We start from the raw sequence: 23348 nt of genomic DNA, 5'->3' as shown, positions 1-23348 counted from the left end.
GGCGAGGTTTCATGGGGCGGCGATAAAAAAATTGGTTTATCGTTCAATGGGATGATCTAAACATGATATTAATGAAGGGCAAAAGCTCAGTGGCTTTGGGTGCCCTGAGGCATCCAGGCACCTGGCTGGTGAGATGTCCTCAAGAGACGACCACAAGAGAGGAGAATTACCAACGAACAGACCATCCAATCCCACTGAGACGACACACACTTGTAGGGATAGTGTAGGGGATGCCTTGAATATCGTGACAGATGGTTCTTGGCCCCAGGTCCCTCCGCAGCAGAGTTCCCTCTCAACGTCTGGCAACGGGGCTTTTGAGTACCACAGATATCATGACGAGATTTCTTCGTCCGAGGAGGTTCTCGAGGATATATTGCTTGCTGTTTTAGTAGATATATCGACGAGAGAATGCTGGAGGTAAATGATGGGTGTAAGCCGGTTTCATAGGTCGGGGCGACGTTGGATGAGGTCGGCAGAGGAGGACGCTGATTGGCCAGGCCCAGGACGGCCTCTCTTAGAGCCCACCCCCGACATAAAGCCCGGCTCCCCCCTCCTCGCTCCTCTTCCCATTTCCTTCCCTCCTTCACTCTCTTTCTTGTCATTCATCAAGAAACATCCATAATTTTTTCAGAAACCCCAAATCACTTGACTTCCATCCCATCCAAACCCCCAAGAGTCCTTAGCACTTACTAGAAGGACATCCCACATCCCATATCGCTGCCACCTCACTGTCGCTGTCTCCACCGTCACCCTCCCCCAATATACCATCCAGTTATCCAACATCCTTTCCAAATCATTCATCTGTTGCCTCTCTAGGCATATCATGTCTCTTCACCATCCCGTTGCACTCCACACATCTTCATCCCCGTACATGTCGTCGGCGCTTCAGCTGTCCCATGGTCAAGGACCAATGTGGAATCATCAAGGCCAAAGAGAAATGCGTTATTCGCATGGATCACGGGGCGGTATTGAGCCAAGCACTCTCAATTATCGCTCTGATGAATACCCCAGACATCACTGGAGTGGTAATGCTCAAGAGGTCGTCCTGGCGAATGGGGGAGTCAGCGCCCGCAAACCACCGTCACGTGCTCGTCACCAGTCCTGGGACATGGACTCCCTTCACAGGCAACCACGCTCCCATATCGATCCGCCAGCCCTTTCCAGCTCTTGGACCAATCAATTAGTTCGCCCGTCATCTCGACGTGGCTCAAAAAGCTCCCCGATGCGAGGCCCCCGGAATGGGTTTCCTCGAGTCGAGCAAGAACATCTGGACTCCAAAGTTGCCATGATCGGGTCTTGGTGTAATACAGACTTGACGCATGCCATCGTCTCTCCGAAGGATCTCTTCGAATACGAGAAGGACGCCTTGTTAGATGATTGGCATCCAAGAACACCACGGGAGTGCAGGCTTCCAACTCCTGACCTCGCACCACTTTGCATGGATTATGAGTTTTGCGCATGCTGTCAGAACGAAGATGACAGGATAAACGAGACTTGGTACATGACCTCCAAGGTGAAAATGGAAGATCAATGTATGTTGAGAGGCTAAGGTCTTGGGTCGCCAGCCATTTGTTGTCTAGATGCTGACAAAAGACAGTGAACAGTGCAATGGAGCATATCGCCAGAGCCAAATCTCAGTCAGGATCCTCAATGATCCGAAAATCCAGGTGAAGTGATGTGAAGCAGTAGATAGGGCTTCATGATGGTGGAATCGGTAGGGCAGGTTTGGCGTCCCGAGTTACAGCTCCCAATGTGTTGTTTCTGGTTTGGCGTTTTTTGTTTCACCGATCAATGACAGGCTTGATGGTTTCGGTGGGGGTTATCAGGACGATTTTGAGAAAAGTTCCAACTAATGGACCGGTGGATGGCTAGGATCAAGGATTTCATTTGTGTTCCTTTGCGAGAGAGTGTTTTGGTTCGATGGCTTGATCCACGAAGAAAGTAAATGCAGGACATCCAATTGTAGGATCATATTCCTCCGTTTCTTTCTGACAGATTTTCGTGTAATCAATCTTCCTTTATTCTGACGTATGCTTAACTCTTCTCGCGTTGCCTCCGGCCGAACTGTCGTCCGAACCGCCCCGTCACGATTGGCTCTTCGCAGCAGCCCGCTGCTCTCTGATAGTTGAGCTGCTAATCTTGGCACTGAAATCTTCGGTCTTGGCCGTGCCGCCCTCGCCTTGGCCTTCCGTGATCGCTCGAGCATCCAGCACGTCGATTTCGTAGACCTCCAACGGCCGCCAACCTTTTTCAGTTCTCCGGTCATTGATAGCCTTGCCGCCACCCCTAGTCTCAGCTGACACGACAATGACATCCATGGCCTCCTCTGTGATGGTGGGCCCAAAGGGGTCGTGGATGTTGACACAGCGCACCAACACTGTGCGATTTCGCAGTGTGGCGGTCAACTCGTCGGGCTTTGAGATTGTAGGAGGGGCCGTCATGGTGGTTTTGAACTCGAGGAGGGTACAGAGGAAGGAGAGCACACTTTGGGCACGCTCCTCCCAAGACTGCAGCTCCTCGGCATACTTTTTGTTGACGAGTAACTCGTCACCCGAAATGCCGACAATAAGGGTGCATGTCTGGCCTGAATCCTTTTCAGGGATAGCGAGAAGCAGCGCAGTCGCATGTAGAAGCAACTTGTGGCCAGGATGGAGATGATCAAAAGTCCCTCCTAAACAGACAGTGCCAACGAGGTTGGGCTGGTCCACAGTTGTTTTAGCGTCGGTCTCTGTGATCATAGTGATACCACCGTCAACAGCGACAAGCTGGTTATAGGTATAGATCTGCTTTTCTGCAAAACTGAGGAAATCAGACAGCAACTTGTAGCCAGCCTCAGTGCTGGGATGGAATATGGTCTCCCAGGGATGGGCTTTTGTGGCAAAGGTAGCAAGATCAAGTACAGCAGTGCGGTTAGGCTCATAGCCGCCATCTGGACCAAGCCAGTATTTGCGCAAGGGCTCATGATCGACCAAGACGATACGGGAATCCACGCTCCCAGGTCCAGCACCCACATCAACGTCGATAGACTCGCTTGCGCAGATGCCAGAGACAAGTGTGTAAAGACCTGCTAGTAGCGATTGGGCCTCGGTCCAGCGGACGGACTTGGCTCGCGGGGATGGGCCATCAAGAATGGGGCAAGCGACAGCAATAACCAACGTAGCTTGGGTTGGCAGGCTTTTGAGTTTGTTAAGAACTGCAGAGAGTGGTGCTCGGTAGGCGGCATCCAAGGCGATCAGTGACGAGGGACGTGGCGGTGCAGGAAGGAGGAGAAGCGCGGGGGGAGAGGTTTGAGAGAGTTCCTCGATGGTCGCCATGATGGTTTGTGTGATGGTTTACTTGATTGATGGTTTAGAGACAAGATGCGAGTTTAAGATACTATCCCGTACCTCGGTTCAGAGAGGGCGTGTAGGGGTGGAGATGCGAGCGGTATTCGTCGCACTCAAATTCAGGCAGAAGAGAATCTTCAAGACAGTAACGAATGCGAATAGACGTTGAAGTATATCATGTCACAAGGTCCATATTATTATCCAGTAAAGGACGGGCTCATGATGGGTGAGATAATGCTTGAGTCGTTTGTTGGTCTGAGGTTAAGATCATGCCGAGTTCGAGGTGGGGTACTTACAGGCATCCACACGCGCGACGATCATCCAGGGCGTCGTTATTGCCTGAGGCATGAAGGATCAAAGAATGCAACATTGGAAGTCGCTGCCTCAGTCTTTCACCAGAAACTTGAGGTACCTTCATCATCCATCCTGTAAGTCAAGCATGTGAAAGTAACAGTCTACAAACTTTTTGAGATGGCAATCCAGCTGGTGGGAAATGGCCTAGAAGCGGAGCAAGGGTACCGTGCCAACAATACTCTACGTCACGACTCGGCGGTGAAGAGGCAGTATGTGTGCTTGCAGCCAAACCTGCGCCGGACAAGGGTAGCGGGAATTCTGGGCAGAGAATGACAGAGATGACACTGGATGGTGCATGCAAATAGAATCATTACTGCAGTCAGTGCACGCCATGAGGCTGGAAAATCGAAAGGACTCGGCTGTGACGAGACGCTTTCATCATTTATTATTTACGCATGTCTGCGCACATCTGCTCTCGATTGGCGCATGGCGGAGCAAAATAGTGGCCGTGGTGTTGACGCATCCAATTACCAACCGCCGTATACCCGTAGCATGGTCGCTGATGAGCTTGGCCACACGCCGACGCGCACGGGGGCAAAAAAAACTCACGTCATATACTCCAGACAGTCGAGCCATCATGGAAGCTCTTTGCTGTGGCCCTTGACTCTCAAATACATCCAGACCGAATTTTTCTCCAGTGGTTGTGGCGATCTATTTTATTTTATTTCTTATTGAGATTCCAGATCACTTCAAATCACCCACATTATCAGCACCACTCCGCTCAGTATCGCTGACATTGGATAATCGCAGGGGCAACACCAAAAAAAAATGGCAGAAAACTACACCTTGCGTATCACGGCCGGCCCAGGCTACGACGAGGATGGGCATGTTCAAGTTCCTGTCAACATGGCTCAGCCAATTCGCATCTCTAGTGACCTCGCCGACATTGAGCTCAACGTGCGAATCCAGGATTACAAAGGACTCCCTCGTGAATCGCCAGCCACGTCTCCCTACTTCTCCGCCGAGCCTCATGCCTACAACCAGGATCAGTACAGCATCGCGTTCCGTTTCACCGCCAAGAAGCCAGCTGGTGAAGATGGCGCTGGAATCATGGCTACGAACTTGCAGTTCGGTAATGACTTTGATCGCCCCATCCGAGATCGCCTTCCCCCCGGTTTCAACACAGCCATGAGCATTGTCCGGTGGTGGATTGACCCGGGCCTGGATGGAGATGCCTATGCCGACAAGCCATACTTGTATGGGCCCGCTCTAAGCTCCTTCAACACCATCCATGTGGGTTCCGGTGAGTTTGACGAGGACAAGGGTGGTCTCTGGTTCGAGGAAGGCGGCGACGAAGCTGGTTTGAAGGCCCGTGAGGAGATCGGAGCCCCCGAAGACAACAAGGCGCGGATGAAGTGGGCGCTCCGCGCCGATAGCAAGGATAAGTGGGTGTTTGAGTACGACCAGACCTATGGCCTGGATTTCTTCAACCCCTATCTCGACTTTTCCAACCTGGCCTTGAACCTGCCCGGGTTCCAGTTGCCCATCATGAAGTACTGGGATGGCCAAGGCCTCAGGTAAGCACCCGTCTGCTTGATTTTGGGCCTGTTTTGCAGGTGTCCCCAGTTTCCTTGCGAGCCTCCGACCCTCGACGGCCGGGGGTACGCGTCTAGATGATCATCTTTCTTACGCCTCTCTTCGTCTACTGTCTCAGGTCCAACCAGAGACGCTCACACCAGCTCAGATACGTCTTGAGGAACAAGGAAACAGATCAGACATATCTGGTCGTCCTCTTCACTCTGTACAACAAAGAATTTGTCAATGAGGACGGGTCCCTCAAGCCGGGGGCCAAGGAGTCCATTGCCGAGCAGCGAGAGATCCCGATTCCCGAAGAGGAGGGCGAGTACAACGAGGTCAAAGCCCTCAACGAAGCGCGAGACAAGTTCGGGCCCAAGTTTGGCGAGGAGGGGTACGAAAAGACCAGCCCCGACGACGTAGATTAATGGCGGGATCTGACCGGCTTTGACCGGCTTCGACCGGCTGGCTTATCGGACACAGTGGGAGCGTGCCGGGGCACCGAAGCCCCCGGTGCCCGTTGCAACGTCACGCTGACGATATTGGTTCTAATGGAATAATTCTCTGCTTCGCCCATGTTACCATGTGACTGCATATTTCGTCGTCTACGCAGCCAGGATCCACCACAATTGAGTCTGGGGCTGTAGGTCGTATCCTGGCCATAGAACATAGGCGAATAAGGGGTGGGTGGACAACATAAAAGCTTCGAAAAGCTAGATCGGGATAGTGTTGAGGAACTGAACCAATTCCATGGACGCTAGAGTTCAATGGTACGCCGAGAATGAGAATTTCACAACCGCCGTCTCATGCTAGTCCACGCAATGTAAAATAACTGGGGGAAATGCTTTGATGTTCAAGGTGCCTCCGCGATAAGACTCGGTCAGATGACGCATCACGTGGTACGCAGTCCATTACTCGTGACTCCCACCAAACACCCATCCCAAGCTAACTGACGTCTTCAACATATCCAGCAAAACTGCAATGCTACCACCCACTTCGCCTCAGATGGGATTCCCCGCGGGTTTAGACCGGTTAAGTTACGCGCGCAGCCCGCGGGGCCCGCTTTGGGAGGGGTGGGGAAGTTAATACCAGGTACGTATGTGTGCTCCCCAGATCTCATCTCATCTCCCTCATCTTCAAGTGCCCAACGAACTATGCTCACCTTCCCCTCTCAGATTCCCGTGGCACGAGAAAACCATGTTCCGGTAATAGTCGGTCATAGTTCTCCCCACCTCACTTGTGGATCCCGCCGTGCCAAGAACCCCGCTGAGCGAGGCGGTGTTGTCTCTAAACGACCAACTCTCGGCAGTTCAGCCTCTTTTCTTCCCATCAAGACGAGTTCCGTTCGGACCCATGCCCAATCAGCTGGCTTCCCTTGGTCCTCGGCTAAAATTCGTGGAAAAGATGGCTGAATTGCAGCGTTGGCGGCCCCGCGAGACTGCTCGTGTCCAGGGTTCAAGTGCCGCTGATTGACCAAAACACTCTTGGGCCCGTCATCATGCTGCATGCCCATCTTATTCCCGGCCTCGGAAGAAATCTCATCTCGGCCTCGGACACTTGAGGCAGGTCCGATTGCATGGCTGAGTGGGGGGATACGAATGGCTTGTTCCCGTCAAGGCCCAGACCTTTCATGGCCAGCCTTGCATATGTGTCGGACGTCAGTGAACGGTTGATACTCTCACTTATTCGGTGGGAAGAAACATCCAACAGCGAATTTGTGTCTCTCAGCGCTCATCAAGCGGGACTGAAAGATGATAAATCCGATCGCCCCTAACCTGATTCCTAATAGGTATCATTTTTCTTGTCCGAGAGATACCCGCTGATCTTCAACACCACTTCAGTTCTGCCGAGTCCGCACTAGCGCCTAGCACCGTGTACAAGTCATTCGTGGGTCTTATTAGTCTTTCGGGTTGACATGGAAAGGCGGATATTACACCCAGAGGCAATTATTCCCGTCGCCATTCCGCCGCTATGCTCATCTCCCGTTTCATTTATCCCGTCCAGCCAGCCTTCATAACCCGGGGTTGTGCCCCAATGGGTGTGGTACTGCTTTTCAGTGTCTCACGATCAACTCCCAACCCACCCGGATGTTGTCTCATCCTTATCGAAGCCAGTATCTAACACAAAACTGGCTGGCCAACTGAAGCTCTTGACGACGATTCCTTCAGATCAAGCCTTGAAACGCACCACAGGCACCACAGAGAACGAAAATGTCTCCAAATAGCGAGTCCCGTTGGGACGGAGATACTCCGGTACTCGATCAGGGCGAGTTGGAGATCAGCGTTGACAATACTCTCGCGCCCAAAATTACAGAAAAAGTATTCGCCAGCGACGAATCGATATCATATCTCTATCTTTCCTTCAGCAGCAACCTCCCGTCGCTTCCAACAGCCCAGGAAGCCGGTCTTCGCGATAACGAGCAACTGCCGCCATGCCCAGACTTGCGGGCTTATACCTCTCCCCTGACTTGGGCTCTGACCCGAAAAAACATCTTGCTCGCGCTCTCATGCGTCGCGACGTTCCTTACGGCGTATACTGCCGGCGCCTACTCGCCTCCCTCTGCCCTGATGGCAAAGGATCTCAACACGAGTCACCTCGCCGCTCTTGTCGGCATTACGACGTTCTGTATGGGCTTTGCCATAGCTCCCATGGCCCTTGCTCCGATATCCGAGATTTTGGGGCGCTACCCAGTCTTTGTCTTTGCTGGCGTCGTATATGTCATATTCCAGGCCGTCTGCCCTGTCATGACCTCCCTTGCTGGCATGCTGGTTGCCCGGTTCTTGGTTGGGGTTGGTGGCTCAGTGTTCAGCTCCATCATTGGCGGTGTTATCGCTGATTTATGGGACAAAGAAGAGAGGAATACCCCAATGGCAGTATTCAGCGGAGCTGTACTGGCAGGAACTGGAGCAGGGCCGCTGGTTTCCGCAGCCTTTGTGGATGGCATGAGCAATCCAACGCAAGCATGGAAGTGGGCTTTTTGGCACCAGGTAATCATGGACGGTGTCCTTCTTGTTGCCATCATATTCTTCTTCCGCGAGACCCGAGGGTCAGTCTTGCTGTCGAGGAAAGCCAAAAGGCTGAACCAATGGTACGAACAACTGGAGAGCGCGGGCGCCTACGGCGTCTGGGTAACAGAAGTTGAGGAAGATACTGCTGAATCATCATCGTCGACCATCAAAACCCTACAGCCCGACCCCGCCGAACTTGAGTATAGCTCTGGTCAGGAACAAAGGCCGCAGCGTCGATTACGGCGCGTCAGATGGGTTGTCAAGGCGGATGAACAGCGGGCATCATTGGCCAAGATGATGTCGACATCGGTCCAACGCCCCTTCTATCTACTCTTCACTGAGCCTGTCGTTTTTTGCTTCTCGATTTGGGCTGCTTTCTCGTGGGGAGTCCTATACTTGTCCTTCGCCGTTGTTCCATACCTCTACTCAGACAACCTCGACATGTCCAGCCGTGTCTACACGGCTATGATTGCATCTGCTATTGTCGCAACAATCGTGGGCATCTTGCAAGAAAATCTGATGAAGCATCCCCAATGGAGGAAGCAAGAAGAGGGAGACAAGCCCCAATCGGGATCCAGGTTTTGGGCATTCATGAGGAAGAACTTCCCTGCGGAAGCGCCAGAAGCAAGGCTTTATTTTGCATGCATTACATCGCTATTCCTCCCCGCAGGATTGTTCGGTGCATTTCTGGGTCCAGCCAGCTCTAGCCATTACGCACAACCCATCGGGATTGGATTCGCCAACTGGGGTATTTACTCAGTGTATCTCGCAACCTTCAACTACCTTGCAGACACATATCACCTCTATGCTTCGTCGGCTCTCGCCGCCCAGAGCTTCTGCCGCAACGTGTTGGGGGGTTCATTCCCAATCATCACTGGGCTCATGTTCGACAACCTCGGTCTGCGAAACGCGGGATGCCTCCTTGGTGGGATTGCTAGCGGACTGACACTTATTCCCTGGGTTTTGGTGTTTTTCGGAGAGAAGATTCGGTCCAGGAGCAAATTTGCTATTGTAAGATCCCAATATCCCCGATCGGCGGTACAGAAGCTAACCTTGTGATAGTCTTTGCAATAAAGTCTTGGATACTTTTCGCAGAATAACAGGGTGTACAGGCTTTTCTCTCGGTTTCTTCAAACTGGGGGTTAGCTTTGACATACTAGACCTTCTAGGAAGAGCAAGAGTTGGAGAGTTCAAAATTATGACTTATGATGAGGAAACTAGATAGCCAGTCTTTTCATAGCAGGGAAGGGATGTCTGCTGCAGCTAGACATATTGGGGAGTTTGATGGAGCGAACCACTCGGATTACACGACGGATGTTAACGCGTTTCTACGAAATGAGCGATTATTCTATTATCATACAAAAGAACACCGTGTTATCTGGCATGTCCAAAGATCGTCGATCAACCATTGCTACAACGTGGCGGAAATTTCTTTCGACAAGCTTCGCTTCCTCTTAGCTTTTGCCTTTCCGTACACATCCAGCAGTCGCATTATCCTCGTCTTCTCAACTCCGACTTCTTCCAACGCACCATTAGCCCGGCCTTGTTCCCCTTGAGTTTGGGAACCCACGCTGGACTCCAATGACTGGCTTCTCATCCTCTGCAGCGCCCTCACGACTGGCGGGAGAGAGGGGGTTCCGGACGCGTCAATGACCGGTGGGGGCAACTGAACGCATCCCTCCCAAGCTGCCACAGCCGCGTTGGAACTCGTGGCCGCGACAGTATCATGATCATCTAGCAGAAGAGCTCGGTTTCCCATGTCGATGTAGGATTTCTGGCCACTCAGCCGTGGCCAGATGGTTGATGGAGCTACGCGGTAGCAATGTTGTCTCAAGTCCCTTGGCGCGGATGGAAACATGGCGTCTACAAACCGAGTTGCGTACTCTTCGCTGAAGCCGCAGATACGGACGGAGTTGATGCGGCCGCGCAGTGCCAGGAGGCGGTCACATATGTCGAGATAGGAATCTGGGCAGTAGTAGACTTGGTGGCCCGGCAAGAAGGGGCTCGTTGGGGTCTTGTTGTCGGTCTGTCTCGGATCCGGCGTCTCCGTGCCGTCAGTTCCTTCGGTTGGGGAGTTCGCAGCCTCGTCCGAGTCGATATTCCAAAAGGGCCGGCGGCGGACTGGCGAAGAGCTGAGTGCCTTTTCGAATCCAGGTGAGTCCTGCCTCGTCCCTTCGAGACTGGACGGTGGCTCGGATCTCTGGCTCAGACGACTGTAATTGCTTGCTTCACTCGATCGCCCAGTAACGGATTTAGTTGGCTGGTCTTGGTATCGTAGGCCATAGAACCTCCGGCACAGAAGAACCAAGCTGTTCAGGGGCCGCGTTTTCTTTCGGCAAAGTTGGTGTTCGACAAATTTATGCAGCAGTGCGTCAATGTGTTCAACGCCAGGGAGTAGGCCAACGGCGTATATCTCGGCACCACAGTCGAGGCGCGTCATGTCGATCTCGACGACGATTTCCTGGGCATATTTTCCGTATTTATTCAGCCATGTCGTAGCAAGCGGGCTGACTCGGGGTCCCACGTAAGGCGAGAATGTGGCATGGAGCCTGACTTCAAGGAGAAAGGCAACGAGCAAATCTGCACGGAACCCAAATGAGACTTCCAAGTAAGGCCCAAGAGGCAGCAGTGCTGTGCTTGGCGACTGGAGATCGTCGGTACGCCAGCAATCCCGGTTGAAGGAACTCCGGTTGAGGCGGATGGGCTTCTCAGTGCGGTGTGGTGCCAGGACAAACTGGCAGATCCGCATGCGAACGCTGTCAGGGAGACGGAAATATCCAGAACTTGGTCTTTTGTGGCCATGATCCTTGAAAAACTGCTGGATGGCGTCAGGGAACCGGGCGGCGTTGTTGGTCGTGTTCTGGTCTACCGCGTGCTTGTGGTACACAGCGTCAAATGTGCGATCCCAAGCGGGGAGGCCCTGTCGGTGAGGATTCACTTCGGTATTCCTGAGCGAAGTGATGGAGTCATGATCGAGCTTTTCGTGGGTTCCTTCAGGGAAGGGCGACGAGAGAGATCTCTGGATGGCGGAATGGCTTCGAGCTCGCCCCTTTGCCAGCGCCACTTTGCACTTCGTTAGTTAATATAAACCAGAGAGCTTCGGGGTAAGAGCTGATCGTAGATATGGACAGAAAACTAGGATTCTTACTCATCTCGACTCCTGACGACGGGTTCTGGAGCTTTTGTTGTGGCGAAATAGCATTGTTGTGACAAAGTTGGTCGCGAATGGTGGTCAAGAAGTACGAGAGGATGATGTAAGGAACAGTGAATCACCCTCTGCCAAGATTGGGCGTGCTCTCAACTCACTGCTTGTTTACTTTTACGTCAAAACTTGCCGCTTTGTTTGCCTCATTTCCTCCTTTGGCTGACGGATCCTTTGTCTGTTTGCCCGTTACGCTTAGGATGGGTAGTTACGGCACTAGTAGGCAATCCAAGGCATCGCTCTTATTCAACTACGAAATACCATGACATAGTAAATCATAATAAGTAGATTTTATCCTTTCTCCGTGATTTGGCATGTCAGGTATGCAAGTCTAGCTAAAATTGGGACATCACTTCACAGATAGTTCCAAGCAAAAATTGCCTGAAAAAAACATTGCATTGTATTGGGGTATCACTGAATATTTCAGTATCTACAGACATCTAGTTCCGCACACTCCCGCTTAAGAGAACGTGGGGTTCAAGTTCGAATACAATTCAAGGACCTGGCTGTTGCCATTCCGTGATGGCTCTACAGGGAGCCGCCTGAGAAGGCCCTGCGTTTTCTCCTCCTCTTTTTAACCGCCGCTATCAACTGCGCGGAGCTCCTTGGATCCGTGGTCGGTCGTCGGTCGGCGAGATGGTGAATTGCCGGTGAAATGTGTGCTTTTCTGGTGTATTCCTGGCCTTTGGTTCTATTTTACTTGCCCTTGGCCTTGGCCTTCTCAGCCTGAGCCTGCTCGTAGATCCAATCGTTCAAGCCGTTGCGGTTTCTGTGGCATAGCCGTTAGAACAAAGTAGCTCCCAACTCGTGTGGAAAGTAGTCTTACCGGGCAATCTCAACAGCGTAGAACTGCATACGCGGCACTGCAGACATTGTCAGCGTTCGAGAAATGCATTTCAGTTTCGATTTACATACCGAAAACAGTGGTGTTCTCCTCGTACTCGGCCTTGGCGTCGTTGCGGACCATGGTGCCGAAATTGTAGTCGTCAACCTTCTTCTCGTAGGCCATCAAGAACTTGCGCCACCTGTCCTTGCCCTGCTTGCTCTTCATCTCGTCCTCGTTAATGGTGGCGGCAGGGTCGAACTCGGGGAAGTCGGCCTTGAGGTGCTCGTAGATTTCGTCGTCGATCTTGGTCAGGCGGAGGGTCGAACCCTTGACCATCTCAAGGATGGACCAGTAGGTCTGCATGTGCTGGACGACTGAGGACACAATGTTAGTGCGAGGAAGTCTTTTGGTATTTTTGAATGCATAGATACACACCCTTTACAGCAAACTGCTTCTCGATCTGGCGGGACGAAGGTTAGCTAACAGTCTTGGTGGCTCTGGCATTTCAGGCCTGCCATGACGTGGGGCAACTCACATCCTCGTTGTTCTCGGCGTTCTCGGCGTCAAAGTTCTTGGGGATGGGCCCGCCGGACATGCTATCAAGGGGATCCATTTTGGCTAAATGTGATGTCGAATTTATTCCGTCGTGTCGAATCGCAAAGTTGTGGTGTTGTTGGTGTTGACAAAAACCTTGAACGTGGGGCAGTCGGGTGTGAAGCAAGCCGATGGAGGGGCAATGGAAAAAAGTGGGAGGATGATATCAGCGCATAGTGCATGCGCCTGTTAACACTGTACTATACGCACTGTGGTTCTAGTGCCTACTCGAAGTTGGTGGATGCTTCAGGCACTAACACTAACACATAGCATCACAATAGTCAGCAAACGAGGACAGCAACTTCGATAAACTCCATTTCAGGGCGGGCAGAAAATACTGAAAGTCACATGATGGAATTACACCATGGGTGTAAGCCTCAGTCAGGATAGAACCCAGCGGACAGGACATAGCCAGTGTATCTATTTTTGGAAGTTGACACCATATTCTCATAACTCATTCCATTTACTTGCGGATCAATCAGAAAAGCCTTTATATTCATTGGTTTGAAGATAGGACAATGACGTTACTTGATGACTTGCCGGCCAGCGAGGACATTGCGCTTCAGACTGTCACCCCGCATCCTGGGATCGAGTCATGATTCCCCTTGTCTTTCTACTTCTGCTCCGCTTTCAACTCCTCTCATATTTGCCCGAATTGGCGGGCAAGTTTCAGTGACCCCTCAAGGAAACGTAAATAGTTGGGGTTGGGATGAGACGTGGTTTCCATAATTCCTGATATATTGCTAGGCTTTTCTGTGCTGGGTATATGGTTCCGGGGCAGTAAAGCCTGTTCAGTATTTAACAATTAACGGCTTTCAACATTTCTTACACTCCGTCCCTACAGTAGGGGTCGAGAAAGAGGGTGAAAGAAGACGAGGTCGGATATTTGGACGATTTAAATGGCTCGAACCAACGCTGGTGATGGCCTAGCACTGCTGAGAGAAGCCCAGACTCCACATGGAGTAACCACAGCGAGAGCTTATCCAGTGTAAGTGTTCGTGTGAGAATTAGCATATCACGGACCTGTCTCCTTTTACTTGTATCTTCCTTATGTTCTGTATATACGTTTTGTACATATGCTTCCCAAACCCTTGCGCCAGTTTCAGTTAACCAATTGATGCATCATATGCCACAAACGCTGATGGAGAATAAATGCAATGCCCAATTTCAGCCACCCTCACCTCTACGCTATAGGTCCTTGATCTCAAACCTTTTTCTCAGATACTCGCCATACTTCATGAAAAGCCAGGGAGCTGGTAGGAGCGCGGCGGCAACGAAGCCAAGCAAGCTGTTGCCCCAGCCCATGCCGAGCTTATCGTACATGGGAAGACCGGCCAGAGGTAACAGAGCACCCGCGATAGACCTCATTACCGCGTTGGCGGCCAGGGCGGAAGCGGCGTATACGGTAAAGCTGTCTACGAGGTACATCTGGAGCGACTGTTTTTTGGGCAGTTAGCGGTGTTAATTTTCGACCAAGGGCAGAGGGTAAGAACAAACCATAAAGATGATGAGGTTTCCAATACCCATAATAGCAGTTCCGATGATGGGCGCAATCCAATGAACCTTATACTCAGCCGTCCAGCCGTAGATGAATAATCCCGCGGGGAGCAACACGGCACCAATCCTTAGCGGTGGCAGTCTATACTCGGGCTTCATTCCACTAATGGTTGAGGCCGTGTCATCATCTCGAGCACCACCAGCCTCTCCACCATCGACCTGTGAAGCTTCGGCGGCGCGTTGCTTGTCCCGTGCAGCCATTTTCTTGATATGTCGGTCGCTAGCCACGGAGAAGTATGCAACTCCAATCATGCTTCCAACACCAAGGCCAAGAAATGTGAGGCCAGCGTTTATCGTGCTAAAGCCGTATATGCGCATGAACAAAGGTGTGAGACTAGTGAACATGAGATAGAGGTAAGCGTAGGCAAGGCCGACGTAGAGTCCGCAGATGATACAGATGGGAGAGAAGAGGAGCATCTTAAAGGGACGAAGAATTCCGCGTTTGAAATAGTCGGCCGGACTTAAGCCAGCATCAAGTTTCGAACGCAGCCGAGGGTTGCCCGTCTCTTTCTGGAGCTTCTCAGTCTTCCTCTTTAGGATCACGGGAGCGTACGTCTCGCCAGAGAAGATCAAGAAGATGGCCGAGAGTGTCCCGGAGATGATGGTGAGGATCCAAAAGACCCAGCGCCAGCCAAGGGCGTCTGACACAATTCCGCCAACAACTGGGCCGATAATGGGGCCGAGGAGAGGACCAATGGCGAAACTAGCCATGGCAGCACCGCGCTTCTCCTGGACGATCATGTCGGCAATGGTTCCTCCGCCATTGGTGATGGGAGCAGACCCGAAGATGCCACTAAGGAAGCGAAAGGCGATGAGGGAGTCAAGCGTAGGCGCTTTGGCGCAGGCGATGAGGAAGACTTTGAGAATTAGAGGTTAGTAAGACTGTTGATAAATGGGGAGTTCAATCACGGCAAAGCGACCTACCAATGAACCCAACATTGCAGCCATGATAGACAGGGATGCGGCCATACAACTCAGACAAAGGGGCAAAGATCATGGGTCCAGCCGCGAAGCCCAGGACGTACACGGAGACGCAAAAGGAGGCGAGCTCGGAGCTCTTGCTCTCGAATTCGACCATCAGTTCCGGAACGCCAGGGGCGAACATAGCTGCAGGTAGTATAAATCAGCATGAGAGCGATATCATGGCCACGTTTATCGCATGAACAACCCGTGAAAATTCCATCAAGGAGCGAACCAAACTTACACGACGCGAGGGGCGTGACAAAAGTCAGCGCGCTGACAAGGAAACAATTGAGAACCTTTCTCCAGCGAGCCCAGTTGTAGGGGTTTTCAGGGTCGTTGTCACTTTCCCACCAAACAATATCGTTTTCGCTGCTTGAAGTCTCTTCTCCGTCGTCTTCCTCATCCTCCTCTTCTTTGTCGTCGTCATCTTTATTCCCATCTCTGGAGACTCCTTTCTCAAGATCTTGGTGTTCTTTACTCCTTCTCTTTTCCAAATCTCCGCGTACCCGGTCGTGGTCACCGGCGACACTGCTGCTCCTCCTTGCACGTCGACTGCTGACAATACTCGCTCGACGCTTGCGTTCTTCGGTCTCGGTCAGAATAAACCCGATGTTACTGGGAATGTCGGCGTCGTGTCCCTCGTCGATGGCCTCGCGTGTTTTTTCCTCCCGGGTAGGCTCTCGCTTTAAGGCGAGAGATGTAGTTACCGGCTCATCGTGTTGATCGGATGAGTTGGCTGGATGGTTCACCATTGTGGTCGTAGGAGTCGTCTATCCTAATAATAAGATTGTATGAATTAGCTCCACGGTCATGACTAACACCTTCTCTGTGAATTGAATGCGCATAAGAAGTCATTGTCATAAATGTTTTCAGAACGCGCAAGTTACTTATACTTGAAGGATGATCAAGTTCGACCAACTCATCAATCAACCGACTACCGTAACTTCCGGTTCCAAAATTGTCCTGGGAGGATGTGGTGGGTACGTACCGTCACAGGAAAAGCTTCCCGGTTAAGCTTGACTCAGTTAGGAGTTCCCCAGAGAGTAGCTCAGTTCTAGCGAGCCAACAGTGGGCAACGGGGCCAAATGGTGGGGAGAGGCCCTGCAGAGTAGCCGTTTACAGCGGGTCTGGGGTGTGATCCACTGAATCATCCACTGATCGTCACTGGAAATTTCCACTGAGCAGTGGGGAAGCTCCAGTCAGTTCAGGCCAAGAAATGGGGGGTGGTCTGACAACAAAAGAAACTCCGAGGAAGACAAGAAGAAGAGGCCAGAGAGGAGAAGGCAGATGAGAAGAAAGAAATTGTTGGATCGAGCCCGAATCATATGTCAGGGCCCTGGCAAGGCTTTTGGGATGACTTACGTACAACCACGGCACGGCCAGGCAAAGTTAGTTACCTTTTCCGTCCGTAACCGTTTGATGTTAAAGTGAGGTCAGTCTTAACGGGTGAGCGGGAACAGACAGTCGAAGCTTTTGTCCGACAGGTCGGAAGATAGTTGATAAAACAACAAGACGAAGGTAGAATAAGGGTAATGCGAAAGATGACGAGACAAAGAAACGAGAGGGAAGAGGAGGCGATGAGGAGAAAGAGTGAGACTGAGGGAAATGAAAATTATTGCCGCTCGTAGCCCAGGCAGTTCGTCGTCTCGTCCGATTAGATCCTCCCAGTACCACGGGTGTCCCAATCTCCGCCACCCCTGCTATTCGCTTCGGATCCGTTATTCCCAGCCTTGGGTCCATGTCTCTCTGCAACAGTCGTTGTGTACGTAGTACGTAGTATTGTTCGTAAGCCCTTCGGGCTCTGGGACAACTCCGAACAAGCTTGCCTTGATTTGGCTTGCTCGACGACGGCAGGGGCACCTCATTCACGTGTACCCGAAGAGCCCCAGGGCTGCCCCGGTTCCAAGAATCCAACCAGAAGCAAAAGGTGCTCGAGTCTTTCTGCCCTGATTGGTCTCCAGTACGCTCCACCATGTTGTTCAATTGCTTCATGGAGGGTCGGAGTGGGCGTCTGATGGAGCCCTGGGGTCGTATGGGCGAACAGGGAGTCGAGGACCCCGGTCCCCGCGATTTCAGGCGTTGGGTCTTCTCGGCCGACCGACACCTCAACGCCGGTCCCATTCCCCGCTAATGTGCATGGCGCGGAAGTCGGCACGCACCCCTTGCACGACTTCTGTGCTTGTTTACCCGACCTACCCCAATTGAGCTCTGGTCGTGTGGTAGGATCTGGGCGGTTGTTTGAGTGCTAGCAGTTCGGGATAAATGGCTGATCAACATGGAGCTGACCAAGCAATGGGAGAGCAGGTTACAAAGATTGGCGAGGATGGTGGCGTGCCCCTGTCAGTCATTGTTGGCGCTCGATACGTCCTCATTTCTGTACTGTGTAAGTACGTAGTTCATGCTAATGTTGCTTGCAGTAGGGCCGTCGTTAGGTCTGGGGTCCTTCTGGCCTATCTGGTTTACTTCAACAGGTAAGTAGGCAGATGAGTTGGTGTGCCTCTTTTGACGTCAATTTGCCGAGAAATAGCCCCAGGTAGTAGACACAGCATCATGTCGCGAAGGACCTGGATCAACTCATCCTAGGATCCCAGAACTGAACAGTTTTGTCCTGAGTCCTTTCATGTCGGCAAGTGTGCCCACCGAACGTAGCGCGAGAGCCTCACATTGTAAGCTAAGCGCACGAGACTCCAGCGAAGTCTCACCGGCGGCAGATATAACCATTTCAGACATCTCTTGACATCTCGCTTCCAATGAAGAATGAAGCTCCACCAACATTGTAATCATTATGGTGGCGGCAGAGTCTCTGGGTGCCACGAATGAGCCGATCCGAATCTCGGGGATATCAAAATTGGGCTCGCTGTCTTTGGGCAAAGTCGAGAAGACGTGGGCACAGACTCTTGAATGATCCATGAGGTTGTCAAAGATATCGAGCAACCGCAGGTGGCAGGCGATTAGGAGGTTCAGGAGAGAGTGGTCCAGGATGGGTGGTGACCTGGGCCGGAGGGACTGGCGCAGATGGTGCATGCAGTCGGAGATGGTACATTGACTGTCTTCTGGAGGCCGGTTGACATGGCGGTGCGCTTTCTTGAGGACTGGAGGATAGAGGAGTGCCAACTGCTGCCCTTGCTGGAGCAAGAGCTCAATGGTCGACTGCATATCGAATCTTGCGGCGGCAGATTGCGAAATTTGCTTTACCATTTCAACGGACATGTGTCTGTGGATGTAAGATAATGGGAAATCGCTGTGGATGCGATCTAGCGAAACCATGAGGTTGGCCAGCTCGGAGGTGTTGCTCAAGGAGGGCGTGTCGGCGTTGTCGCTGACAGGTGGCGTGGTGACGAATGGATTAGCGCTTTGGACTGCGTCGCCATTAGGACTATTGTTGCAGACTTGGTCGAATTCCAACAGAGAAGACCAGTCAAAGGCAGCCAAGTCGGGCTGTTGGCTGTCTCCTACAGTGCCATTTCGCAGAAGTGATCTGGTTGGAGGACTGAAGATGCAGGGAACAGTGGCTTTTGCGCAGCGGCTACAGATGAGGGAGCCGGGTTGTTTTGGACATCGTAGCTTCTTGTCGTGGCAACGGTCGCAGGCTTGGCGAAGGTCAGCCATTGTTTAATGAAACGTGGTGTTGTGATGTGATGGGGAGTTGAAAGGAGCGGGATGTTGATGTGCGCAATTCAGGCTGCACACATTCAACACCGCCTGAGAAGGAACCCACCCGCTTCATGGCTGAGGAAGCTACCCTGGAGAGCCACAACCAATGGTCGTCAGTGATATTACCCCCCAAACATAATTTTTTAAATCAAGTCTAAAAACATTTGGGGCTTAAATGAGACGCTTGCAACTGATCTGAGCGTGATATCTGTGAAGGAGGAAACTTAACTGGTCAGGATGTGGCGAACAATGCCTCTGCACCAGGCTCCATTAGCAGATGACATCAATGTGCATTCCGAGGGGTGCTGATACCAGGTCACACACAGTAAACGAGCAAGTACCTAGATCACAAATGGGCATTGAAATAGACGGCAAAGTAAACTTCAAGTATAAACTCATAATTTTCAAGTATCTCGATGTTTTATGCCATGTCTATTAAATAGGGAAGTACCTGGGTTGCCGGATAGCGACCTGCTGCTGGCGTGTCACCTGCTGCATCACGCCTATTTTTAAGACAATCAGCAGTGACAGCCGACATACGCCTCCTTCTCTTCCGATCCTCCAGTAGCCTCCTCACGTTCTTCTCCCGTTCCCATCCGTCCCACGTCAACAGAACATCAATAGTTTCAACGACGCTCCTCCATTCGCACCATGACGGCTGCGCTGGCGTCTGAGATCGATGCCCGCGCCGCCGCTACACCATCATGTCGCTGATTCCCTACCAACCCCACGAGGGCCGGGAGATTGTCCTGTACGTCATTCGCCATCCGTCATCCGCCCGCATCATCCCACTCATCCCGATCCCATGCTCCCATGCTCACCTTAGCTGCAAAGCCGTCACCACAACGCCATCGTCGTCCGCGACTCGACCTCCCACCGACTCGAGATTCGAGGCCTCTCAGAATGTCCCACCTGCCACCAGCCGCTGACCGGCCGCCCCTCCCCCTCTTCCGACCGGCCGCCGTATGACCGGTCATTTGGCGCCCGCCATGAGTCCTACGTCGACCCGGACTACTTTCGCATGCTCCGCGCCGCCAACGCCGACGCCGTTCCCGATAACGCGCCCCCGAGCCCCGTGCGGAGGTTCTTCACGCCCGCCCTCGGAGATACCACCAGGCCCGTAGCTCAGCCATCGTACTCTGCCCCCGAGATCCAGGACGGTACCGCCGAGTTCGTCTCCAGCACCCCCGGTGTCGCTCCCATCGCAGGCAGCAAGATACGGCGGAATGCCTTCAGCCCCGGCTACTTCAATACGTTCTTCGTCGAGGAGAGAGTCCTCGGAAAGGGAGGCAAGGGTGTCGTCCTGCTGGTACGCCACGAAATCGACGGCTGTGCTTTGGGCCAGTTTGCCTGCAAACGAGTCCCCGTGGGCGATGATCACGCCTGGTTGGAGAAAGTCCTTATTGAAGTCGAGCTGCTTGCCAAACTGTCACACCCCAACCTTGTCTCATACCGCCATGTCTGGCTGGAGGATGTCAGGCTGACTCGCTTCGGCCCCAGCGTGGCGTGCGCCTTCATTCTCCAGCAGTACTGCAATGGTGGCGACCTTCACCAATATCTTGTTGGTGGAGCACCCAGAGAGGCAACCAAAGAAGAGCTCAAGGCTCAGATGCGCCGGAGGTCAAAAGGCCAGCTGGACCCTCCGACAGATCTGTTCTCAGGCAACCGCCAGCTGTCGTTTGATGAAATCTACTCTCTCTTCAAGGACATCACCTCTGGTGTTGCCTATCTCCATGCCGCAAACTACATCCATCGCGATCTCAAACCTAGTAACTGCCTCCTGCACCATGAGGGTGGAAGGCTGATTTGCCTTATTAGCGACTTTGGCGAAGTCCAGCCCGAGAACACCATCCGCAAGTCTTCTGGGACGACAGGCACCATTTCTTACTGCGCCCCCGAGGTTCTCAAGATGGAGTCTTCAGGCCGCTATGGAAATTTCACTACCAAATCGGATATCTTCTCCCTAGGAATGATTCTATTCTTCATGTGCTTCGGAAGGTTGCCATACCACAACGCCAATGCCATACAGGAAGAGCTCGAGGATGTAGACAAACTCAGAGCTGAGATTACTCACTGGCAAGGCTTCCAAGATGAACGGAGGCAACGTCCAGACCTCCCCTCGAAACTCTACCAGCTCTTGAAGAAGTTGCTGTCGCTGAATCCTGCCGAGCGCCCTAGTGCCAACGAAGTCCTCAAGGCGATGAGAGGTGAATCCCTGAGTTTTGATGTAAGAGAAGACCATGCCCCGGTTCCCGCGCTCAGCATCAACGGGAACAGAGTCCAAAGCCTCGACTCCCCTGCAGCCCCTAGTACTCCGGTCCCAGGTGAGTGTCAGACTTTATCATGTCTTGACAAGTCTTGCTCTTACTGTTAAGCAGGGTCACGCCAGCGCCGGCACTCAAACTCACCGGATAACTTCCAGTCGATCGACGAGTGGCCTGGATCTTCGCAGAGAGACAAATCACCATCCACGGGTGTACGAGGTATGCGCCAGGACCAAGCTCATCCGGCCGGCCCTCGCCACCGTGCCTCCCATTCAATGGTGATATCCCGCAGCCAAGACAGAGCTCGTAGTCCTGCGGTCGCCAACGACGTCAATGACCAGCTCGAAGAGACTGAACGAGAATCCTTCAGCCCTCCACTCTTGATGGCACCCCCAGGTACCATCTCGAGAATGATGGGCAGTAGGCTTGGTGGTCTCTTCTTTCGCGTAATGACTATCTCAGGGCCGCATCTCCCTCTACTGAGCTACATTGGGCGCCTGACTATCTTTCTTGCCAAGATGGCCTCCCTCACCAGGCCTTGTTGGCCGTTTATCGTCAATTCCCAGATTGGCATCCCGCTAGTAGCCGTGGCCGCCCTGGACTTGGGCTTGCCACAACTAAGGAGGCCTCTACTGGTGACCGGACTGGACCATAGGAGCCTTATTCCAAGCGGAGCCTATGCTTGGGGCCTAGGAACAAGTCTACTCTTACTGGCGTTTCACTTCATTGTCCTGTGGCTGGCCTCGGAATCGAAAGCCCTGTGTGCAACAAGTGAGCATGAGGGATTGCCTGAGTGGTAAGGGCGAGAAATCACCGATCGAGAATGAACCTTTTAACCCGCTCCCCGCTCCAAATATCCCACTCAGCTGGTACAAGGTGAACCAAATGCGGCTGAGCCTCTCCAGTTACATCGAGGCAGAAACGAGATATCGTGTACTCCTTGGACTGGACCAGAGATCAACAGCCTATTCATACCCTGGAACGTTCAAACTGCAGAAGTCTGACCGTTTGATAATTTGCATTTATCTACGACTTAAAAGCTACATATATAATAGAGAATACAATTTGCTCTCCAACCGGAATCATTGAACAACTGTTCAAAAATTTCGAGGATTGTCGTATTGACGCTCGCTACGGTGAAGACATTACCTGGTATACTGACTTCATGAATAGTTGGGTGTTACCATATCAAGGATGCCTGTATTGCAATATAGCCTCGTAAATCTCTCCATCTGCCTAAAAGAAGAAAGAATCACATAGCATGCGCTGTATTAAAATGCTGTTAGTACCGAGCCCTCTTCCATTGCGGATATCTAGAGCTTCAACTTTAGCTTGCCAATATTGATCACAATCGCCTTGTTGGAAGTCATGAATTATTTGAATGTTAGATTACTAGAATTGTTATTTACTTCTACAATGTTTACTCAACCTAGTGTCTACTCTTTGTTTCCCACAATACAAACCGCTGACCTTCGATAAATAGCTGGGCAACCCGAATTATTGGAAGTATTGTCTCTGCATCGTGGAACTACTGCTTGGCCAATGTCGTGGCCGAGGTGTCATTCTTCGTGTTCTCCTGAGTTTGGGTTTGCTTCTCCGACTCGGTTTGTTCCGTAGGCTCGGAGTTAAGAAGATTATGGAAGGCGCTCTGCTTCTCCTCGACTGGGAGCTCATCGGAATAGAAGTCTTTGAATTCCCATTCTTGATATACGTAATCTCCGTCGTCTGTCAGCTTCGGCTGAAATGCTTTTGCCAGGCAGCCAAGGCAAAGCCCTTCCACATGTGTAGAAAACCCTTGGTGTGGGTAGATATCGTACTTTGGGCAACATTGATTGACAATCGATGCACCTTCGCACAGGAGTAGAAAATCTGAGTCCCCGTAATATCGGAATCCCTCCTTTGCTGCGTTGGGAATCTCGACGGGAGACCGCGTCGTTTGGCAGCCGCAGCGGAAGGTGACCCGAGCGTACCAGCACATGATGGTCGGGGACGGAGGAAGAAGTTAGAGAAGTTAAAGGGGAGTAAGAAGTGTAAGAAGAAGGCAGCGGAAGAGTTCCGAGAAGAGAATCTGATTTGGAAGACAGA

The 23348-nt window shown here is 52.1% G+C and overlaps 13 protein-coding genes across 13 annotated transcripts; 5 read left to right on the top strand and 8 right to left on the bottom strand.

The window, feature by feature from the left end:
* Positions 1-15: 15 nt before the first annotated feature.
* On the bottom strand, positions 16-713 carry BGZ61DRAFT_191725 (uncharacterized protein). The gene has a single exon (XM_046237808.1). It carries the CDS (start codon positions 600-602, stop codon positions 87-89), a length of 516 nt encoding a protein of 171 aa, XP_046094672.1. The 5' UTR covers positions 603-713; the 3' UTR covers positions 16-86.
* BGZ61DRAFT_191722 (uncharacterized protein) lies at positions 713-1816 on the top strand. The gene has a single exon (XM_046237807.1). It carries the CDS (start codon positions 824-826, stop codon positions 1547-1549), a length of 726 nt encoding a protein of 241 aa, XP_046094671.1. The 5' UTR covers positions 713-823; the 3' UTR covers positions 1550-1816.
* On the bottom strand, positions 1817-3699 carry BGZ61DRAFT_191721 (uncharacterized protein). Its single transcript, XM_046237806.1, has 3 exons — positions 3623-3699; positions 3387-3563; positions 1817-3335 (listed from the first exon to the last, which is right to left on the bottom strand). The coding sequence occupies exon 3, from the start codon at positions 3312-3314 to the stop codon at positions 2085-2087; it is 1230 nt and encodes a 409-aa protein (XP_046094670.1). The 5' UTR covers positions 3315-3335; positions 3387-3563; positions 3623-3699; the 3' UTR covers positions 1817-2084.
* A 377-nt stretch (positions 3700-4076) lies between these two features.
* Positions 4077-6008, top strand: BGZ61DRAFT_191743 (uncharacterized protein). The gene is made up of 3 exons (XM_046237809.1): positions 4077-4320; positions 4431-5197; positions 5365-6008. Exons 2-3 carry the CDS (start codon positions 4449-4451, stop codon positions 5621-5623), a joined length of 1008 nt encoding a protein of 335 aa, XP_046094669.1. The 5' UTR covers positions 4077-4320; positions 4431-4448; the 3' UTR covers positions 5624-6008.
* BGZ61DRAFT_486751 (uncharacterized protein) lies at positions 5946-6607 on the top strand (the record flags this gene model as incomplete). Its single annotated transcript, XM_046249889.1, has 3 exons — positions 5946-5965; positions 6054-6094; positions 6201-6607. 3 exons carry the CDS (start codon positions 5946-5948, stop codon positions 6605-6607), a joined length of 468 nt encoding a protein of 155 aa, XP_046094668.1.
* Positions 6608-7057: 450 nt separating this feature from the next.
* On the top strand, positions 7058-9446 carry BGZ61DRAFT_191710 (major facilitator superfamily domain-containing protein). The gene is made up of 2 exons (XM_046237805.1): positions 7058-9214; positions 9266-9446. The coding sequence occupies exons 1-2, from the start codon at positions 7406-7408 to the stop codon at positions 9275-9277; spliced, it is 1821 nt and encodes a 606-aa protein (XP_046094667.1). The 5' UTR covers positions 7058-7405; the 3' UTR covers positions 9278-9446.
* BGZ61DRAFT_570967 (uncharacterized protein) lies at positions 9439-11355 on the bottom strand (the record flags this gene model as incomplete). The annotated part of the gene is made up of 2 exons (XM_046256056.1): positions 9439-11266; positions 11352-11355. 2 exons carry the CDS (start codon positions 11353-11355, stop codon positions 9615-9617), a joined length of 1656 nt encoding a protein of 551 aa, XP_046094666.1. The 3' UTR covers positions 9439-9614.
* A 427-nt stretch (positions 11356-11782) lies between these two features.
* On the bottom strand, positions 11783-12946 carry BGZ61DRAFT_467067 (polysaccharide biosynthesis-domain-containing protein). Its single transcript, XM_046247733.1, has 5 exons — positions 12767-12946; positions 12667-12691; positions 12321-12605; positions 12232-12268; positions 11783-12174 (listed from the first exon to the last, which is right to left on the bottom strand). The coding sequence occupies exons 1-5, from the start codon at positions 12842-12844 to the stop codon at positions 12102-12104; spliced, it is 498 nt and encodes a 165-aa protein (XP_046094665.1). The 5' UTR covers positions 12845-12946; the 3' UTR covers positions 11783-12101.
* Positions 12947-14013: 1067 nt separating this feature from the next.
* Positions 14014-16097, bottom strand: BGZ61DRAFT_486747 (major facilitator superfamily domain-containing protein; the record flags this gene model as incomplete). Its single annotated transcript, XM_046249888.1, has 4 exons — positions 14014-14262; positions 14323-15239; positions 15307-15489; positions 15587-16097. 4 exons carry the CDS (start codon positions 16095-16097, stop codon positions 14014-14016), a joined length of 1860 nt encoding a protein of 619 aa, XP_046094664.1.
* Positions 16098-16268: 171 nt separating this feature from the next.
* BGZ61DRAFT_191638 (uncharacterized protein) lies at positions 16269-17728 on the bottom strand. The gene is made up of 2 exons (XM_046237803.1): positions 16708-17728; positions 16269-16522 (listed from the first exon to the last, which is right to left on the bottom strand). Exon 1 carries the CDS (start codon positions 17464-17466, stop codon positions 16768-16770), a length of 699 nt encoding a protein of 232 aa, XP_046094663.1. The 5' UTR covers positions 17467-17728; the 3' UTR covers positions 16269-16522; positions 16708-16767.
* Positions 17729-17919: 191 nt separating this feature from the next.
* BGZ61DRAFT_434685 (uncharacterized protein) lies at positions 17920-18954 on the bottom strand (the record flags this gene model as incomplete). Its single annotated transcript, XM_046243965.1, has 1 exon — positions 17920-18954. The coding sequence occupies one exon, from the start codon at positions 18952-18954 to the stop codon at positions 17920-17922; it is 1035 nt and encodes a 344-aa protein (XP_046094662.1).
* A 612-nt stretch (positions 18955-19566) lies between these two features.
* On the top strand, positions 19567-22345 carry BGZ61DRAFT_467056 (kinase-like domain-containing protein). The gene is made up of 3 exons (XM_046247732.1): positions 19567-19750; positions 19834-21323; positions 21378-22345. Exons 1-3 carry the CDS (start codon positions 19704-19706, stop codon positions 22061-22063), a joined length of 2223 nt encoding a protein of 740 aa, XP_046094661.1. The 5' UTR covers positions 19567-19703; the 3' UTR covers positions 22064-22345.
* Positions 22346-22791: 446 nt separating this feature from the next.
* On the bottom strand, positions 22792-23241 carry BGZ61DRAFT_541114 (uncharacterized protein; the record flags this gene model as incomplete). Its single annotated transcript, XM_046254999.1, has 1 exon — positions 22792-23241. One exon carries the CDS (start codon positions 23239-23241, stop codon positions 22792-22794), a length of 450 nt encoding a protein of 149 aa, XP_046094660.1.
* Positions 23242-23348: the final 107 nt, after the last annotated feature.

The sequence above is a fragment of the Ilyonectria robusta genome (genome assembly GCF_021365365.1).
Source record: "Ilyonectria robusta strain PMI_751 chromosome Unknown BGZ61scaffold_54, whole genome shotgun sequence".
In the NCBI taxonomy this organism is placed as follows: Eukaryota; Fungi; Ascomycota; class Sordariomycetes; order Hypocreales; family Nectriaceae; genus Ilyonectria; species Ilyonectria robusta.
The sequence above is the reverse complement of the archived record's forward strand: the minus strand, read 5'-3'. Positions and strand labels throughout refer to the sequence as shown.

Excerpts from the sequence above, each read along its gene's own strand:
- BGZ61DRAFT_191725 (XM_046237808.1), bottom strand. The coding sequence starts at position 602 with ATGACAAGAAAGAGAGTGAAGGAGGGAAGGAAATGGGAAGAGGAGCGA.
- BGZ61DRAFT_191722 (XM_046237807.1), top strand. The coding sequence starts at position 824 with ATGTCTCTTCACCATCCCGTTGCACTCCACACATCTTCATCCCCGTAC.
- BGZ61DRAFT_191721 (XM_046237806.1), bottom strand. The coding sequence starts at position 3,314 with ATGGCGACCATCGAGGAACTCTCTCAAACCTCTCCCCCCGCGCTTCTC.
- BGZ61DRAFT_191743 (XM_046237809.1), top strand. The coding sequence starts at position 4,449 with ATGGCAGAAAACTACACCTTGCGTATCACGGCCGGCCCAGGCTACGAC. Across the intron at positions 5,198-5,364 it reads TGGGATGGCCAAGGCCTCAG|ATACGTCTTGAGGAACAAGG; the intron begins GTAAGCACCCGT and ends ACACCAGCTCAG.
- BGZ61DRAFT_191710 (XM_046237805.1), top strand. The coding sequence starts at position 7,406 with ATGTCTCCAAATAGCGAGTCCCGTTGGGACGGAGATACTCCGGTACTC.
- BGZ61DRAFT_467067 (XM_046247733.1), bottom strand. The coding sequence starts at position 12,844 with ATGGATCCCCTTGATAGCATGTCCGGCGGGCCCATCCCCAAGAACTTT. Across the intron at positions 12,606-12,666 it reads GAAGCAGTTTGCTGTAAAGG|TCGTCCAGCACATGCAGACC; the intron begins GTGTGTATCTAT and ends TTGTGTCCTCAG. Across the intron at positions 12,175-12,231 it reads TACGCTGTTGAGATTGCCCG|AAACCGCAACGGCTTGAACG; the intron begins GTAAGACTACTT and ends GCTATGCCACAG.
- BGZ61DRAFT_191638 (XM_046237803.1), bottom strand. The coding sequence starts at position 17,466 with ATGGGACCGGCGTTGAGGTGTCGGTCGGCCGAGAAGACCCAACGCCTG.
- BGZ61DRAFT_467056 (XM_046247732.1), top strand. The coding sequence starts at position 19,704 with ATGTCGCTGATTCCCTACCAACCCCACGAGGGCCGGGAGATTGTCCT. Across the intron at positions 19,751-19,833 it reads GAGGGCCGGGAGATTGTCCT|CCGTCACCACAACGCCATCG; the intron begins GTACGTCATTCG and ends TTAGCTGCAAAG. Across the intron at positions 21,324-21,377 it reads CCCTAGTACTCCGGTCCCAG|GGTCACGCCAGCGCCGGCAC; the intron begins GTGAGTGTCAGA and ends ACTGTTAAGCAG.